We start from the raw sequence: 15,967 nt of genomic DNA, 5'->3' as shown, positions 1-15,967 counted from the left end.
TGCTACACAAGTGGAACTAAGTGGCATTCGTAATATTCAGGGCTTGGGGTTTGAAACTCAGCTCTGGGTCAATGAAACACGAGGTTGCCAACCACTTAGTTCAGCCTAAATGGGGGCAGAATTAGCAGCAAAGGAGCAAAGCTTTTGCCAGGGGTTTTGTTCTTCCTGATGTCCAATTTAAGGAAACTATCTCCAATCATAGATTGCACCGCAAGGTGATTATGTTGGGACAAGAAGAACAGAAAGACAAAGGCGTCATGATGGAGGAGACAAAGGATGATGAGGTTAACTATATCCAACATCGTGGAGACAAAGGGTGGCAAAGAGGGATTATACCCTGTTGTGGCAATCACATAAGTTAGCTTTGGTAACCTTGATGTGACTGAAGTAGAAACCTGATTAAAATGGATTCAAACCATGCTGCTGAGGACATGTTCAAGGACTTTGAAAAAGGATAGATAGAATTGAAAAGGATGATAATTGGAGGGGATCGATAGATCAAGAATGGGATATTTTAAGGAGTGATGAGAGTTTCAAAGGGAGTGGGTCACTGCCAGAACAAAAGTAGGCAATGATAACTTTGCATGTGGGGGTGGTGGGGGAGAAACAAAAAGGGCAATTCAGTGGTTGGGAGTTGAACAGAGGGTTGAGAGAACTGACAGTGAATTTCGAATAAAAGCACTGATAAGATTTAAGGTTCTTGGCAAAAGAAGCAATGGAGACATGAGGACAAACTTTTTCAGAGCAAGTGATTAAGATCTGCCTGAGACTGCGGTGGAGGCAGAGTCAATCGAGGCATTCAAGAGGGAACTGGGTATTATCAGAAAATGAAGAATGTGCAGGATTAGAGAGAGAAGCCAGGCCACTTGAGGAATTGCTCCTTCAGAGAGCCGACACGGACACGGCAGGCTGAATGGCCTCCCACCGTGCTGTAACAATTCTGAAATTCTCATTCTGTGGGGGAGGGTGGGTTGTTGCAAAGGAATCTGGTGAATGGGAAGAATTTGAGGCTAAAGCTAAGAGGCTGGAGCGGGATAAATGTCGATCCTGATGGTGGCTCTGGCCAAGTATGTGATATCTGAATCGTAATACCAAGAAATCCATGAGGTCGTTTTACTTGATGTTGGAAGCAAAATGCAGCAAAATGTGTAAGGAACTTTGTTAGGTACTGCATTTGTGGTCTGTATGCAGGCACGAAACTGTACAACATTCAGAGTGTTAGAAAAATGCTTTAAGAACAGTGTGCAACATCCAGGAAATAAGCAATTTTAATTGCAGTAGAAAATGGTAGTAGTTTCAGAAGTTATCGCTATGAGAGCTTCCTTGAAAAGTATCCTCAGCCAAGCCACCTTCAGCTGCTTCAGAGACTTTCCTTCCAAAATAAGTCATGGGTTGGAGCTGTTTGTTGGGGATACCAGTATTTTGCTCCATTGTCAACTTTTCTGAGAATGAATCAGCCCCACAACAACCTACAGCATAACTGGATAACCCTGCTCTTCGAAATACCACCTGAGAAAGCAGAGGGGTTTTCAGTTTAAAGTCTCAACTGAAAAACTGCACCTCCAACAGTACAACATTCCTTCAGTCCTGCACTGGAATGTCAGGTTTGATTTTTGTGCTCAAGTCCTGAGGGGAACTTGAACCTCGAACTCAGAGGTGTGCTACAAACTGAGCCACTGCTGACAAGGGGAAATGAGAGATCTTCTCAAGGTGAGTGAGTGAGTGATCGGTAAAATGTGATCTTGCCATTGTCATGCCCATTGCAAGAATAGTGCAGAAATATATATTTTAAAAATTCCAAGCACTTGTTTGGTCACTTGTTCTGGGTGGGTGGGTGGGTGGAGTAGCACAGCGGTTATGGTACTGAACTAGTGACCCAGAGGCCTGAAATAATGATTTGGAGACATGAGCTCAAATCCCAGAACAGCAGCCAGGGAATTTAAATACAATTAAATAAATCTGGAGTAAAAGCCAGTAATGGTGAATATGAAACAACTGGGTTGTTGCATAAACCCTCGTTATTCATTGATCTGCTGACCTTTCCCTGTCAGGCATGTGTGAGACTCCAGATCACAGCAATGCGGTTGATTCTTAACTGCCCTCTGAAACGGCCTAACAAGTCATTCAGTTGCGTTCAAGAAAGCAGTTCACTACCACCTTCTCAAGGGCAATTAGGAATGGACCAAAAAAAATGCTGGCCTTGATCGAGACTTCGTTGAATGAGAAGAATAGGGCTGTCACTGTCTATCGTGTAATTATTATTCAACATCAACTTTATGCTGTCAAACCCTAGAACAGGATTTTAGTTCAAATATTCTGCACCAACTCTGATTTTTCAAGCTATACCAGTTTTCTCTGCTGTTAAATCAGAGTGTGAAATTTGGAAAACTACTCCCCAGTGCTCGGCTGGTTATCAAGGAACATTTCATGATACAGACCATATGGAAGTTACTAATTTAACGGAAAAGCAACACTCAAATCACACAATTCTGGCAACATGTTTAAACTCCTACAGTATACTACCCCTGTAATTTCAATTAGGGCATGAAGGTTGTAAAGTAAGTGTTTAGCTGTAGTCTTCATAAAATAGCAGGCTGTCGTTAAAAAGCACTAATATCACTTTCCAGTAGTGGAATAGTGTCTATTCAACCCATCAGATTTTCTTGGTGACCTTCATAAACTGAAAAAAAAAATCACTACCACTGGGGATTGGTGTGAAGCCTCGAAAAGACTGAAGTATTAGGGAATATCTAATGGTTTAATTAAGCTTTAGATTAATCCCCTAGACTTGCCTTTGTGATCCAGTCCAAGGAGCAAATGACAAAACTACCCTAGTTTAGTTATTTTGCTGCAGGACTGAATGCTCTGTAATTTTCTGCTCCATCAGGCCTGCATTTAAAACAATACATATGGTATAAATAAGATAATGTCATTTTTGGGGTCAGATATTTTACAAGCTGTGCATATATATTTTGTTCAAAGAATTTATACGATCCTTCACTGTGCTTTCAGATTTTCCTGCATTGTGCACAATTTCCCAATTAAAAAAGAACTGAAAGCTACCTACTCCCACAGCTTGGCTTGGGCTGCTTGACCTCTACTGCAAGGGCACAGATTTTTTTAAAAATTCATTCATGGGATGTGGGTGTTGCTGGCTAGGCCAGCTTTTAGGCCACCAGACATTAGTACAAAATGCTAGTTTTTCAACTCATCCTCCTCTGAGAAAACTCTTTTCATACTCTCTGTTCTATTAAGGCGCTACATAGGGAATCCACATTGTCAGGGGACATATCCCAGTTACTCCTTTTACACATACTGCATTTCACAAAGTTGCTGGGGTGGCAGGCAACACATTGGGCAAGAGACACATGGAAAAGGGCTTAATGAGGATGAAGTGAGGGCAAGGTGCGGCTGCAAGTCACTTCCAGGTAGCTTGTAAGTGCCACCATTGTAAGCTGCATTGTAACACACTAAACATATTCTCGAAAAACCACTGAGCCACTCAGTGTGTACCTTGTATTGTAAAGACAAATTTCGCATCGCCACAATGTGACAATATTAGTGATTTAACCTACGAGAGGTATTTCTGTTAAATCACTTGGTTGTGGAGGAATTGGAAACGGTTCAGAGGAGGCCCACAAGAATGATATCAATGTTAAAACACCTCAGTTACCCAGGTGAGTTTAAAAAATTATTACTGCTCGAGAAAATTCTGGCTGTATCTGATAGGGTGCTTAAAATAATGAAGGATCAAGACTGTGTTCATAGGGTAGATTATCTCAATTAGATGCACTTCAGTTGTGCAGGGGTAGAATGAGGTTAGATGTCAGAAATTTCTTCTCATCTTGGATGATTGGTAGACCTATGGAACAAACTTCTCGCTCATGTGGGTTTGTTGAATCCTTTGGACTGGTTTCTGGCTGGGGCAGAAATTATACCATACGAAAGGTAGGGGGAATAATAAATAATATAAATCATGTTCAATGTGTTCTTCTAGATTCTCTTTGATCGTTCAATGGAGTAGAAGAGCAATTTTCAAGATTTTGATCACCCTGAATTGGGTTTGGCTTTGCCTCTTCCAGGAGATCTTGAAGTTGGGTGATGGTTGTTCAAAATCAATCATTCAAGGGGTAGGCTCGATGGACCATCTGAGTTTTTTCCTCTCTTATCTTTTGGGTGTCTGTAAATGATGATATGAACTCAGGTTCAGGGCTTTAAGAATTAATTCAACCAAGATACAGCTTCTTCCTGGCTGTTAAATGTTGGAAAAAGGGTGGTGACACCTAGACAAATATGAGTTGGACATAATCAGAGGCTGCTATTGAAATTGGTGCCCAACAATCTGGGACACAAGAGAGTTCATTATCTCAGTTCAGGTGCTTCCACCAGGCAGTCACATGAGATGGTGGGAGAAACTGTGTATCTCTGCATATACAGCATTGAAGTTAACTGGTAGTGTTGCACTCCAGGGAGGGAGACAGTTTGCTTAATTGTCAGGTATGTCAGCCAATTGCTAGTCAGATATGAGTCTGTGAAAAACTACCAAATTTCTGTCCAGGGAAAACCAGAAAACAACATGGAAGTAAAGACTTGGGACCTGTTGATCAGAAGGACAAAACTAGCCAGGGATAGATGACAGCAAAACAGGGAATTATAATTAATTTTTTGGTCTTTCAAAGGAAGCTTCAGGGCAATACTGATGAGACTGGGAATTGACTCAAAAGGTGGCAGATGGAATTCAATGTTAATAAGTGTGATCTAATGCATTGTACAAAAAAAAAGTAGCCATTATAATCTGAATAGATCAGCACAGTAGAAGAGTAGAGGGATCTGGGGTTACAAATTCTCAAGGCAGCACCTCAGCTTGATCAGACTGTGAAGAAAGCTAGTTTTTTTTAAAAATTCATTTACAGGATGTGGGCATCACTGGCTAGGCCAACATTTATTGCCCATCCCTAATTGCCCCCGAGGGAGTAGTGGTGAGCTGCCTTCTTGAACCGCTGCAGTCCCTGTGGTGTAGGTACACCCACAATGCTGATAGGGAGGAAATTCCTGGATTTTGACCCAGTGACAGTGAAGGAACGGCGATATATTTCCAAATCAGGATGGTGAGTGGCTTGAGGGGAACTTCCAGATGCTGGTGTTCTTCATCTGCCCTTGTGCTTCTAGATGGTCGCGGTCGTGGGTTTGGAAGGTGCTCTCTAAGGAGCCTTGATGAGTTTCTGCAGTGCGTCTTGTAGATGGTATACACTGCTGCCACTGTTCATTAGTGGTGGAGAGAGTGAATGTTTGTAGAAGGTGTCAGGAAGATATTATAATGTTATTGGAATTTATTGTAAAATAGTGGTACGTGTGTGTGTGTGTGTGTCTGTGTGAGTGAGTGACTGCGTGAGAAAGAGTGAGAGAGAGAGACTTAATTGAATTAAAGGCAGCTGGTCTGAAGGCTTTGATGTATTAGAAGATGAGCTAGGTTTGAAATGTCACGTAGGTAAATATGGGGGAAGTTTAGAATGGAAGGTCTAAAAGAACCAGACTAGGTTGCTCTCAAAGGAGGGGTGAAATGTGTTACCTAGCCAGGTGTAATTCAGAAACAGTATGTTTATTTTTCTTGAAGATTGCTGGTAAAATTGGTACTAAGGCAAAGTTTTATGATCAGGGAGGATTTTCTGGCCTTGCCAGCTGTTGGGATTGTCCGGTCCCGCCGAAAGTCAACGGACTTTTGGCTGGGCCGCCAAATCTCTCACGGCAGGTCCCACCCACGACGGGGCTGAAAAATCCCAGCCATAGTGAAACAATGGGAGTTTGCATTCAAAGGGGAAAGTGTGTATAAAGGAGAGAAGGCTGAGTGTAAAGACAGGCAGTTTAAGATCTAACAAGTGTGAAAAGCCTTCAGCATCTACGCCTCAAGCTGCTGTCTACAACGAACTGAGCATAAGAGACTCACTTTGAATTGGATTGTTCAGGGTATCATGTTTCTTTGCCTGGGTCTTTTAAAATCTATGTGTCTTACTGTTGTCTTAATGGAGGTGTAACCGGGAGTCAGATTAATTAGGGGATTTAGAAGTTATTATAGTAGTAATTTGGAGACATATGTGCTTAAAATCATTTCTCTTAAAAATGTTTAATATAGTTTTATAAAAACCTATAAGGCTCGGTGGTCTTATTGCTACTGAATTCAAAGACCGCTTCTCAAAACATGCAAATTACAATATTGTTGAGGCAGTTGTCTGAAGTTTCCCTCTGGGATTTGAACAACTCAGCATTTACCATTGGCTGTGCCACAACAAAGGGGTGCCAATCATGTGGGCTGCTTTGTCCTGGATGATGTCAAGCTTCTTCTATACTTTATATAAAGAGTTTAGAATATGAGAGCCAAGAAGTCATGATGCGTCTATACAAAATCTCAGAACTATTTGCAATATTGAACTCAAGGCTACAGATAAAATATTGAGGCTTTAATGAGGATACAAAGCCAGGTGTAAGGAAATACAAACAAAAAGGAAGACTCGGAAAGTGTATGCTTTTCATTAGATCAATGCAGAATAAGGGTAATATGTTGGAAGCATTTAAAATTGTGAAAGGATGGGACATGGTACATAGAAGCAAATTATTTTCAGTAGTTGAAGGAGGTCAAGTACAAGGGAAAGTAAGGGATTTAGAACAGTCGGCAGGAAAAATATCTTTACAGAATTGCAAGGCTGTGGAATTTACTTCCAAGGTTAGTGGTTAAGGGACAAACTGTCAATATTCAGGATTAAATTGCATAGATGGAAGAAGCAAAAGACTTCAAAGGAAATGGGGGTAAATGTTATTACAAAATGAACTTGCCTTTTACATATTACCTTTCACCACCTCAGGATATCTCAAAGACCTTTATAGTTAACTGAACACTTTTTGAAGTGTAGTCACTGTTGTAATGTAGGAAAGACAGTAACCAATTTACACACAAGGTTCCAGAAGCAGCAACGAAATAAGTGACAAGATAATCTGCTTTAGCAACGTTGGCCAAAGGGTAACTATATCAGGAGAACACTGGTGGAAAAACTCTAATGCCGCTCTTCGAATATGGGATATTCGACTGCCATCCAAGAGAGCTGACACTGCCTTTGATAACCTCTCATCTCAATGATAACCACCTCTGGCAGTGCAGTATTTCCTCAGTACTGCACTGAGGTGTCAGTTTAGATAATGTGCTTAAGTCTCTGGTGTGAACCTTAAACTCAACACCTTCCGAGATGAGAATACTACCACGATCTTGTTGCTCACATGGTTGATAAACACAAATATGGGCTGAGTGACCTGCTTCAGGTTTGTAACATGTATTTTTATGAAAACTCAGTCTGATGCAGAGACAAGGCTGATCAAAATATAGCATTATGTAGCCCATTAGATAGGATAGTGTTCATGCTATTTATTTCCTTTAAAAGGAGGCTAAAATAATCAGAGTTAAAAGGAAGGTGAAATTTGATTTAACTGTTATTCTGCACACTGATTGTCTGTAAAATAAAGCAACTCAACAATCCACATTATGGTCTCATTTCACTCAAGGATTTATCAGCATGCTTTTCTGAAGATTGGCTTGTGCATATGGGTATATGCAACAATTAGGCAATTCATTTAGTATTGGAGATCTCCTGGTTGAACCCTGTGAGTTATGCTATCATGCACCTAGACACTGGATAGTAAAAGTAAGCTCTTGATCACAAGGAATGCATTTCAGCATAAGGGAGAACCAGCTACCCTAACTGGAGAGAATAGCCAGCTAACATTATCCCTTGATTGAAAATCAGTCAAAAAGTATCAGGTCACAGTATAAACTTTACTGAATTCTTTCAAGGAAATGGTCCAGCTCGTTAATTTTAATGAAAAGCTTCCCTTTCCATGTATAATTATTAGTTAATTCAAAAGAGAATTTTTCAAATAAATTGAAAACATGCATAAACAATGAAAAAAGTAACATGTTTTACCATCTCTGTTAGACAGTAGATACACCAACCCATTAAGGCACGTATCTGTAACTTCGGAAATATTGGTGGCACATCTTCCAATTGCCTGAATTGCGGCTGCAGCAAATTGCTTGTCCTGACTTTTCACATATGTCTGAGCATGAAGAGGTATGGGGAAAATAAAAATCAAGTTACTCTGATTATGTTCATGACTTCGTATCCCATACTAGTTAACTATTTTTTGTCATAGGGTAAGTGTAGGTTTAAAAGTGCTTTGTTCCATTAACAACTTTATATTCCGACTTAGATGCTGTAACTTAAGGTACTGAGAGATGATGCGAAATACAATATTAAAAATAACCAATAGGTGGATAACTGAGTCAAACAGAAATGCATTGACACACTGCCACCAAGTGGCAGGATGTGGTGGCACATCTGCAATTTCCTGTTCTCAAGTCGTCATATGGATGCAACGAACAGAGGTGTGATACCTGATCTTAACCCCACCTGAAATCTATAGTTATGGATACGCTTAATTTTTGCACACCATTTACTAGTCATTTCAAGAACAGCACTGCAGAGACCCGAGAACAGATCACTTGTTTTGTCATTCACTGGGGAATGGCGCACAGATGTACAGGATGTAAATCACCTTCTTTACCTGCAACTATTACAAACTGCTCCATTTAAATCAGGCTGTAGGAATTCAACTATGTTACATAAATGGTGAGAATTCTACGTACTGTATATATGACCTGTATCCCTAACAAAATATTAAGAATTCAGTGATAAGGAACATTTGTATCAGTCAAATCAGGCAGTGACTGTTATTGGACCCACCTGAAACTCTCGTAGCACGACAGAAATGTTGGTTTCATTGGTCAGACTTGTCAGAATCTCAAGCTGTATACAAAAATAAAATATCTTCATCGCTCAAGGAACAACAAAAAGAGCTCTGACCATTGATATAAATCCAAAGGGCAAAAATCACAAATACTCTGCTGGTTGCAAAAATAAATTACATACAACACTTAATAGTAAATGAAAAACAAATTAAATTCAGCATTTTCTTTTAACTGGCTTACTTATTTTCTTAGAAGACCAGGTGTCAGTAGAGGGAGATAGAGAATAGTGATTACCAGCACCCTGAAAAGAGCTGGGTTCCCACTGTTCATAATAGAATCATTAAAGAGCAGTACTACTTAGAACAATAGAACCATAGAAAAATTACAGCATGGAAAAAGGGGCCATTCATCGTGTGTGCGTCAGCCAAAAAAGAAAATTAACAACTAGCTGAGCATTGTAATCCCACCTTCCAGCACCCGGTCCATAGCCTTGCAGGTTACAGCACTTCAGGTGTAGATTCAAGTACCTTAAAAGAGTTAGGGTTTCTGCCTCCACCACCAAACCAGGCAGCAAATTCCAAACACCCACCACCCTCTGGGTGAAGACGTTTTTCCTCATGTCCCCTCTAATCCTTAAATCACCTTAAAATCTGTGCCCACTGGTAATTGACCAGTCCGTTAGGGGAAACGGGGCATACTGTCTACTATATCTCGGCCTCTCAACATTGTACACCTCAATCAGGTCATCCCTCAGCTTCCTCGGTTCCAAGGAAAACAATCCAGCCTATCCAATATTTGCTCATATCTGCAATTTTCAAGCCCTGGCAATATATTCTTGTAAACCTCCTCTGCACTCTCTCTCTAGAGCAATTATGTCCTTCCTGTAATGTGGCGACCAGAGCTGTGCACAAAATTCCAGCTGTGGCCTAACCAGCATTTTATGCAGTTCCATCATTACATCCCTGCTTTTTTTTAATATATTCAATGCCTCGTCCAATAAAGGAAATCATTCCACATGCTTTCTTTACCACCTTATACTTGGAAATGCATGGTAAAATTGAGCAAAGTCAGCATGGTTTCATCAAGGGGAGGTCATGCCTGACAAATCTGTTAAAATTCTTTGAGGTGGTAACGAGTAGGTTAGACAAAGGAGAGCCAATGGATGTTATCTACTTGGACTTCCAGAAGGCCTTTGACAAGGTGCTGCACAGGAGGCTGCTCAGTAAGATAAGAGCCCATGGTGTTAGAGGCAAGGTACTAGCATGGATAGAAGATTGGCTGTCTGGCAGGAGGCAGAGAGTGGGGATAAGGGGGTCCTTCTCAGGATGGCAGCCAGTGACTAGTGGAGTTCCGCAGGGGTCAGTGTTGGGACCACAACTTTTCACTTTATACATTAATGATCTAGATGAAGGAACTGAGGGCATCCTGGCTAAGTTTGTAGATGATACAAAGATAGGTGGAGGGACAGGTAGTATTGAGGAGGCGGGGAGGCTGCAGAAGGATTGGGACAGGTTAGGAGAATGGGCAAAGAAGTGGCAGATAGAATATAATGTGGGGAAGTGTGAAGTCATGCACTTTGGTAGGAAGAATAGAGGCATAGACTATTTTCTAAATGGGGAGAGAATTTAGAAATCTGGAGTGCAAAGGGACTTGGGAGTCCTAGTCCAGGATTCTCTTAAGGTTAACTTGCAGGTTGACGCGGTCGTTAGGAAGGCAAATGCAATGTTGGCATTTATTTCGAGAGGACTAGAATATAAAAGCAGGGATGTGCTGCTGAGGCTTTATAAGGCTCTGGTCAGACCACATTTAGAACATTGTGAGCAATTTTGGGCCCTGTATCTCAGGAAGGATGTGCTGGCCCTGGAGAGGGTCCAGAGGAGGTTCACGAGAATGATCCCTGGAATGAAAGGCTTAACGTATGAGGAACGTTTGAGGATTCTGGGTCTATACTCGATGGAGTTTAGAAGGATGAGGGGGGATCTGATTGAAATTTACAGAATACTGAAAGGCCTGGATAGAGTGAACGCGGGGAAGATGTTTCCATTAGTAGGAGAGACTAGGACCCGAGGGCACAGCCTCAGAGTAAAGGGAAGACCTTTTAGAACAGAGATGAGGAGAAACTTCTTTAGCCAGAGAGTGGTGAATCTATGGAATTCATTGCCACAGAAGGCTGTGGAGGCCAGGTCATTGAATGTATTTAAGACCAAGATAGATAGGTTCTTGATTGGTAAGGGGATCAAAGGTTACAGGGAGAAGGCGGGAGAATGGAGTTGAGAAACTTATCAGCCATGATTGAATGGTGGAGCAGACTCGATGGGCCGAATGGCCTAATGTCTTATGGTCTTATCCACCTGTCCTGCCACCTTCAGAGTCCTGTGGACATGCACTCCAAGGTGTCTCACTTCCTCTATTCCTCCCAATATCCTCCCATTTATTCTGTATTCTGTAGCTTCATTTGCCCTCCCCAAATGCATTACCTTACACTTTTCCAGATTGAATTCCATTTGCCATTTCCCCTCATTCTGGAGATAACAGTGATCCTCTTCACTATCAACTACACGGCCAATTTTTGTGTCATCTGCAAAGTTCCCAATCATGCCATCCATATTTAAGTCCAAATCATTAATATATACAACAAAACAACGAGGGACCCAACAGTGAGCCCTATCGAACACGACTGGAAATCGTTTTCCATTCGCAAAAACATACATCAGCCATGAACCTTAGATTCATGTCACTGAGCCAATTGTGGATCTAACTTGCCACATTCCCCTGTATCCCATGGGATCTCACTTTTCTGACCAGTCTGCCATGTAGGGCCTAGTCAAATGTCTTACTAAAATCCATGTAGACAACATCCACTACAGTATCCTCATGAATGCTCCTTGTTACTTCCTCAACAAATTCTATTAAGACACGATCTTCCCCTAACAAAACCACACCGACTATCCCTGATAAGTTCTTTCCTTTCTAAGTCGCAGTTTATCCTGTCTCACCTAATTGATTCTAATAATTTGCCCACCACCGAAGTCAGACTGACCTGGCTCATAATCATTTGGCCTATCCCTCGCACCCTTTTTAAATAATGTTGCAACGTTCACCGATCTCCAACCCTCTGGCACCTCACCTATAACTAGTGAGGTTTAGAAAATGATCCTCAGAGCATCTGCTATTTCCTCCCTGGCTTCCTTTAACAGCCTGGGATACAATCCGTCCGTCCCTGGTGATTTATCCATCTTCAAGGATGTCATTCCCTCCAGCATATCCCCTCTCACTATGCTATTGTATCCAATATTTCACACTTCTCCTCTTAACTAGAATATCTGCATCATCTCTCTCCTTATTGAAGACAGAGACAAAATACTCATTAAGATCTCTGCCCACATCTTCAGCGTCAGCACACAAGTTACCATGTACATCTCTGATAGGCCGTACCCTTTCCTTAGTTATTCTCACTGTTAACGTACTGGTAAAACATCTTTGGGTTTTCTTCGATTTTACCTGCCGATATTTTGTCCACATCCTCTCTTTGCTTTCCTAATTACATTTTTTTACTTCACCCCAGTACTTTCTATAATCTAAGCTTTCTACAGTATTAAGATTTTTGTGACTGTCATAAGGTCTCTTTTTCTGCTTAATCTTACCTGTGCCCATAGAATCTTGATTTTGAATGTCTCTGATTTGTCACTGATTTCTCTTCAAGCAGCTGTAACCAGTCCACTTTTGCCAGGTCACCTCCCTTTTTAAAACAAATGTGTCTTCCAATCTAGAACTTTTACTCCTGTTCTCTCTTTATCCTTTTCCATAATTATGCTAAATCTTAACTGTTTTATGGTCAATATCTCCAAAACGGTCACCTACTGCTACTTCATCCACTTGTCCAGCTTCATTTCCTAAGACTAAGTCTAGGATTGCACGTTGGACTTGTAACGTGCTGGCTAAAAAAAGTTTTCTTGAATGCAGTTCAAGAATTTTGTGCCTCTGTGCCGATTACACTGTTCAAATGTTCAAAATATTTTGTACCGATTGAACAGATCAACTCATGAATGGTTGTGTTAGCTAGTTTAGTGCACATTGCAATGGGATAAAAGGAAATGTGTGTAAATGTAGGAACCACAATTAACAAGGAAATATCTTTTCCAAACTTCTACAGGAGGTTACATCTCAAATACTCTAGCCAATATTAGGTATTACTTTCAAAGAATTAATTGTACTGAGTCATGAAAATATGAGACTGCATAAATATCGAGGACTTTTGCTTCATAAGCTTTGTGAACTTTGCAAATTTCTCTCTTTAGGAAATTATAAGATGGGCTAGAATTCACAATATATAGATTGCAGGCCTGCTACTCATTACCTTCTCCACTTTCACATTTTGTGCTCTTAAGTTAATGGGTTTAAAGCAAATAGCAGCAGTTGTTTAAGTCTGTATTGACAGCAGCTTTTTGTAACTCCATTTGCAGGTCTCAGTGAAAAGCACGGACTGGAAAAATCTCTCTGCCAGCACCATCCAGAAGGCATTTTAAATACTGCTCCCAACTGGTCAAAAGTGCTGAAGGAAGAGATTTGGTAAAAAATATACTTCCTATAAAAACTATACAGCAACCAAAACTATAGATCAATTCTAGACTGAAAAAGCTCGATGCCAAAAAAAAAAGATTTTTGTTTTTAGATTAAGTTAAAACAGACCCATATATAGATTAAAGTGCACTTGGCTCAGCAAATGCTGCAAAAAATAAAGGCAAGCAGCTATTTTTTTCAACTATTCAATTCATATTTAACATTTCACTACACACGCCAAGTAGTGTCTCACCATCAAGAAGATTTGTCTGCAACTCTAGCCAGGAAATAACCACTTCAATATTGACATAAATTGATTAGGTTTATTGTACATGGTACAGTATCTCAATTCTAATTGTATATTTTAAGCAAGGTGACATAATGGCAGAGTAAATGCAAACTAACATACCATACCTTCAAAATTTTTATCTGTGTTGGATCAGTTGATCGAACGTAAAAGCTTTTCAGATATGGTTCAAACATCCCCTGTGGAAGATAGTTTAAAAATTTCTTAAAAAGGACAAATAAAGAGCAAAAAATGTAAAAGTATCCATAATTTACAACTTTGTCGATATCAAAACTAATCTAAGCATACCTTTTTTTGTATTGACATTGTGGCAACGTTCTGCAAGACAATGTATTGCACCTCCCTGCACATTGAAGAAAAAGGTCATAGTTACTGAACAACAATTGCAAGCACAGATACCTTGAGAAAGCCTGGAGAGGAGGAAAGATATTTCTTGTTCAAAGTACAGCACTCCCCCAGCTCTCTCTTAAAGTGTTTACATCATAGAGAACTGTAAATAGCTCCATCTTTGAATAGCTGCAGAGGCAACTACTTACACCTTCACTCCCTTTCACAGTTCCTTAGGTGACTAATTTGTATACTCCAGCAACCCTATTCATTTTAAATGGAGGGATGCCACTTCAGGCTGGCCCAGGGTCAATCTTGGGCCACCCACCCACGGAAGGATCAGTACTAGCTGAGAATTTTTTATTCCTAAATAGGATATGAGCATTGCTGACGAGGCCAGCCTTGTTGCTCATCCCTAATTGTCTGATGTGGTGGTGGTGAACTGCCTTCTTGAACTGTTGCAGTCCATCTGGTATAGGTAAGCCAACAGTGTTATTAGGGAGGGAGTTCCAGGATTTTGACCCAGCGACAGTGAAGGAACTGCGATATATTTCTGAGTCAAGATGGTGTGTGGCTTGGAGGGGAACTTGCATCTGTTGCCCTTGTCCTATTAATTGGTAGAGGTCGTGGGTTTGGAAGGTGCTGACAAAGAAGTTTTCGCACATTGCTTCAGTGCATCTTGTATATAGTACACACTGAGCTGGTGGTAGAGAAAGTGAATGTTGAACATAGTGGATAGGCTGCTGATCAAGTGGGCTGATTTGTCCTGGATGGTGTTGAACTCTCATCCAAGGAGGTGGATAGTATTCTATCACACTCCTGACTTGTCCCTTGTAGATGGTGGACAGGCTTTGGCGAGTCAGGAATTGAGTTACTCGCCATAGAATTTCAAGCCTCTGACCTGCTCTTGTTGGTCCAGTTAAGTTTCTAGTCAAAGGTAACCCCCCCCAGGAACGTGCATCACACTCCAAAAGAAGAGGGTTTTGTGTGTTTGGGTACTACAAATCAGTCCCAAATGAGTCCCAAGTGTCAACTCCTATTAAAGTGACTAGGGCCGCTTAGAAGTAAAAAGGTTCAGTTACACTGAACTCTACCTCCAATGTCACTCAAACAAGAATGGGGAGTTCCACAAACTAACTTGATCCTGTCCTCATCTGAGATCCACTGATGGACATTTCTAGTGTTATGACACAGCAGTTTTTAAAGGTTGAGTTATCTAAAATCCCAGAGGGAAACTTTAAACAACTGTTATAACCCATACTTTCAATTGATATGTATTGAGTTGCAGCTCTAAATTCACGAATAAGACCACCGGTTCTCAAGAGGTTTTTTTTTAATATCAAACTACATGAGATATTTATTAATTTAAAACGAATTAAACATACACATGGCTACAAATTACTATCATAACTTCTAATAAATTCCCAAATTAATCTCCACCTTCCAAACCCACGACCACTACCACCTAAAAGGGCAAGGACAGCAGATAGATGGGAACACCACCACCTAGAAGCTCCCCTCCAAGTCACTCACCATCCTGGCTTGGAAATATATCACCATTCCTTCACTGTCGCTGGGTCAAAATCCTGGAACTCCCTTCCTAACAGCACTGTGGGTGTACCTACACCACATGGACTGCAGCGGTTCAAGAAGGCAGCTCACCACTACCTTCTCAAGGACAACTAGGGATGGGCAATAAATGCTGGCCCAGCCTGCGAAGCCCACATCCCGTGAATGAATAAGAAAAACTAATACAACAATAACAAATAGACTTAACCAGACACCAGGCAAAGCATTTTCACCTTATGAATTCAAAATGAGGTTCCATTCCATTCAATTTGGTTCCTTTGCAGACAGCTGTAGGCTTACAGGCTTTGATTTCACATGTCTCTGTCTTTCACACACAAACTCCTCAGGTTATAACCAGCCTGCCCTTTGAATGCAAATTCTTATTTTATCACCAGGCCCTTTGAACGCTACCT

At 40.8% G+C, this 15,967-nt stretch overlaps 1 protein-coding gene across 3 annotated transcripts in view; it reads right to left on the bottom strand.

The window, feature by feature from the left end:
* Positions 1-15,967, bottom strand: part of ap3b1a (adaptor related protein complex 3 subunit beta 1a) — a 325,597-nt gene that overhangs the window by 163,962 nt on the left and 145,668 nt on the right. For all 3 annotated transcript variants that reach the window (XR_013579525.1, XM_078563182.1, XM_078563190.1), the window contains exons 10-13: positions 13,947-14,001; positions 13,766-13,837; positions 8,787-8,849; positions 7,968-8,100 (exon numbers count right to left, since the gene is read on the bottom strand). Coding sequence is in view for 2 of the 3 variants with exons in the window: in XM_078563182.1 (XP_078419308.1) it covers positions 7,968-8,100; positions 8,787-8,849; positions 13,766-13,837; positions 13,947-14,001 (323 nt within the window). In the remaining variant the exon portion in view is untranslated. The remainder of the gene's footprint in view (positions 1-7,967; positions 8,101-8,786; positions 8,850-13,765; positions 13,838-13,946; positions 14,002-15,967) is intronic.

This window comes from Cetorhinus maximus, chromosome 2 (genome assembly GCF_964194155.1).
Source record: "Cetorhinus maximus chromosome 2, sCetMax3.hap1.1, whole genome shotgun sequence".
In the NCBI taxonomy this organism is placed as follows: Eukaryota; Metazoa; Chordata; class Chondrichthyes; order Lamniformes; family Cetorhinidae; genus Cetorhinus; species Cetorhinus maximus.
Note: the sequence above shows the minus strand (reverse complement) of the source record. Positions and strands in the feature narration are given on the sequence as shown.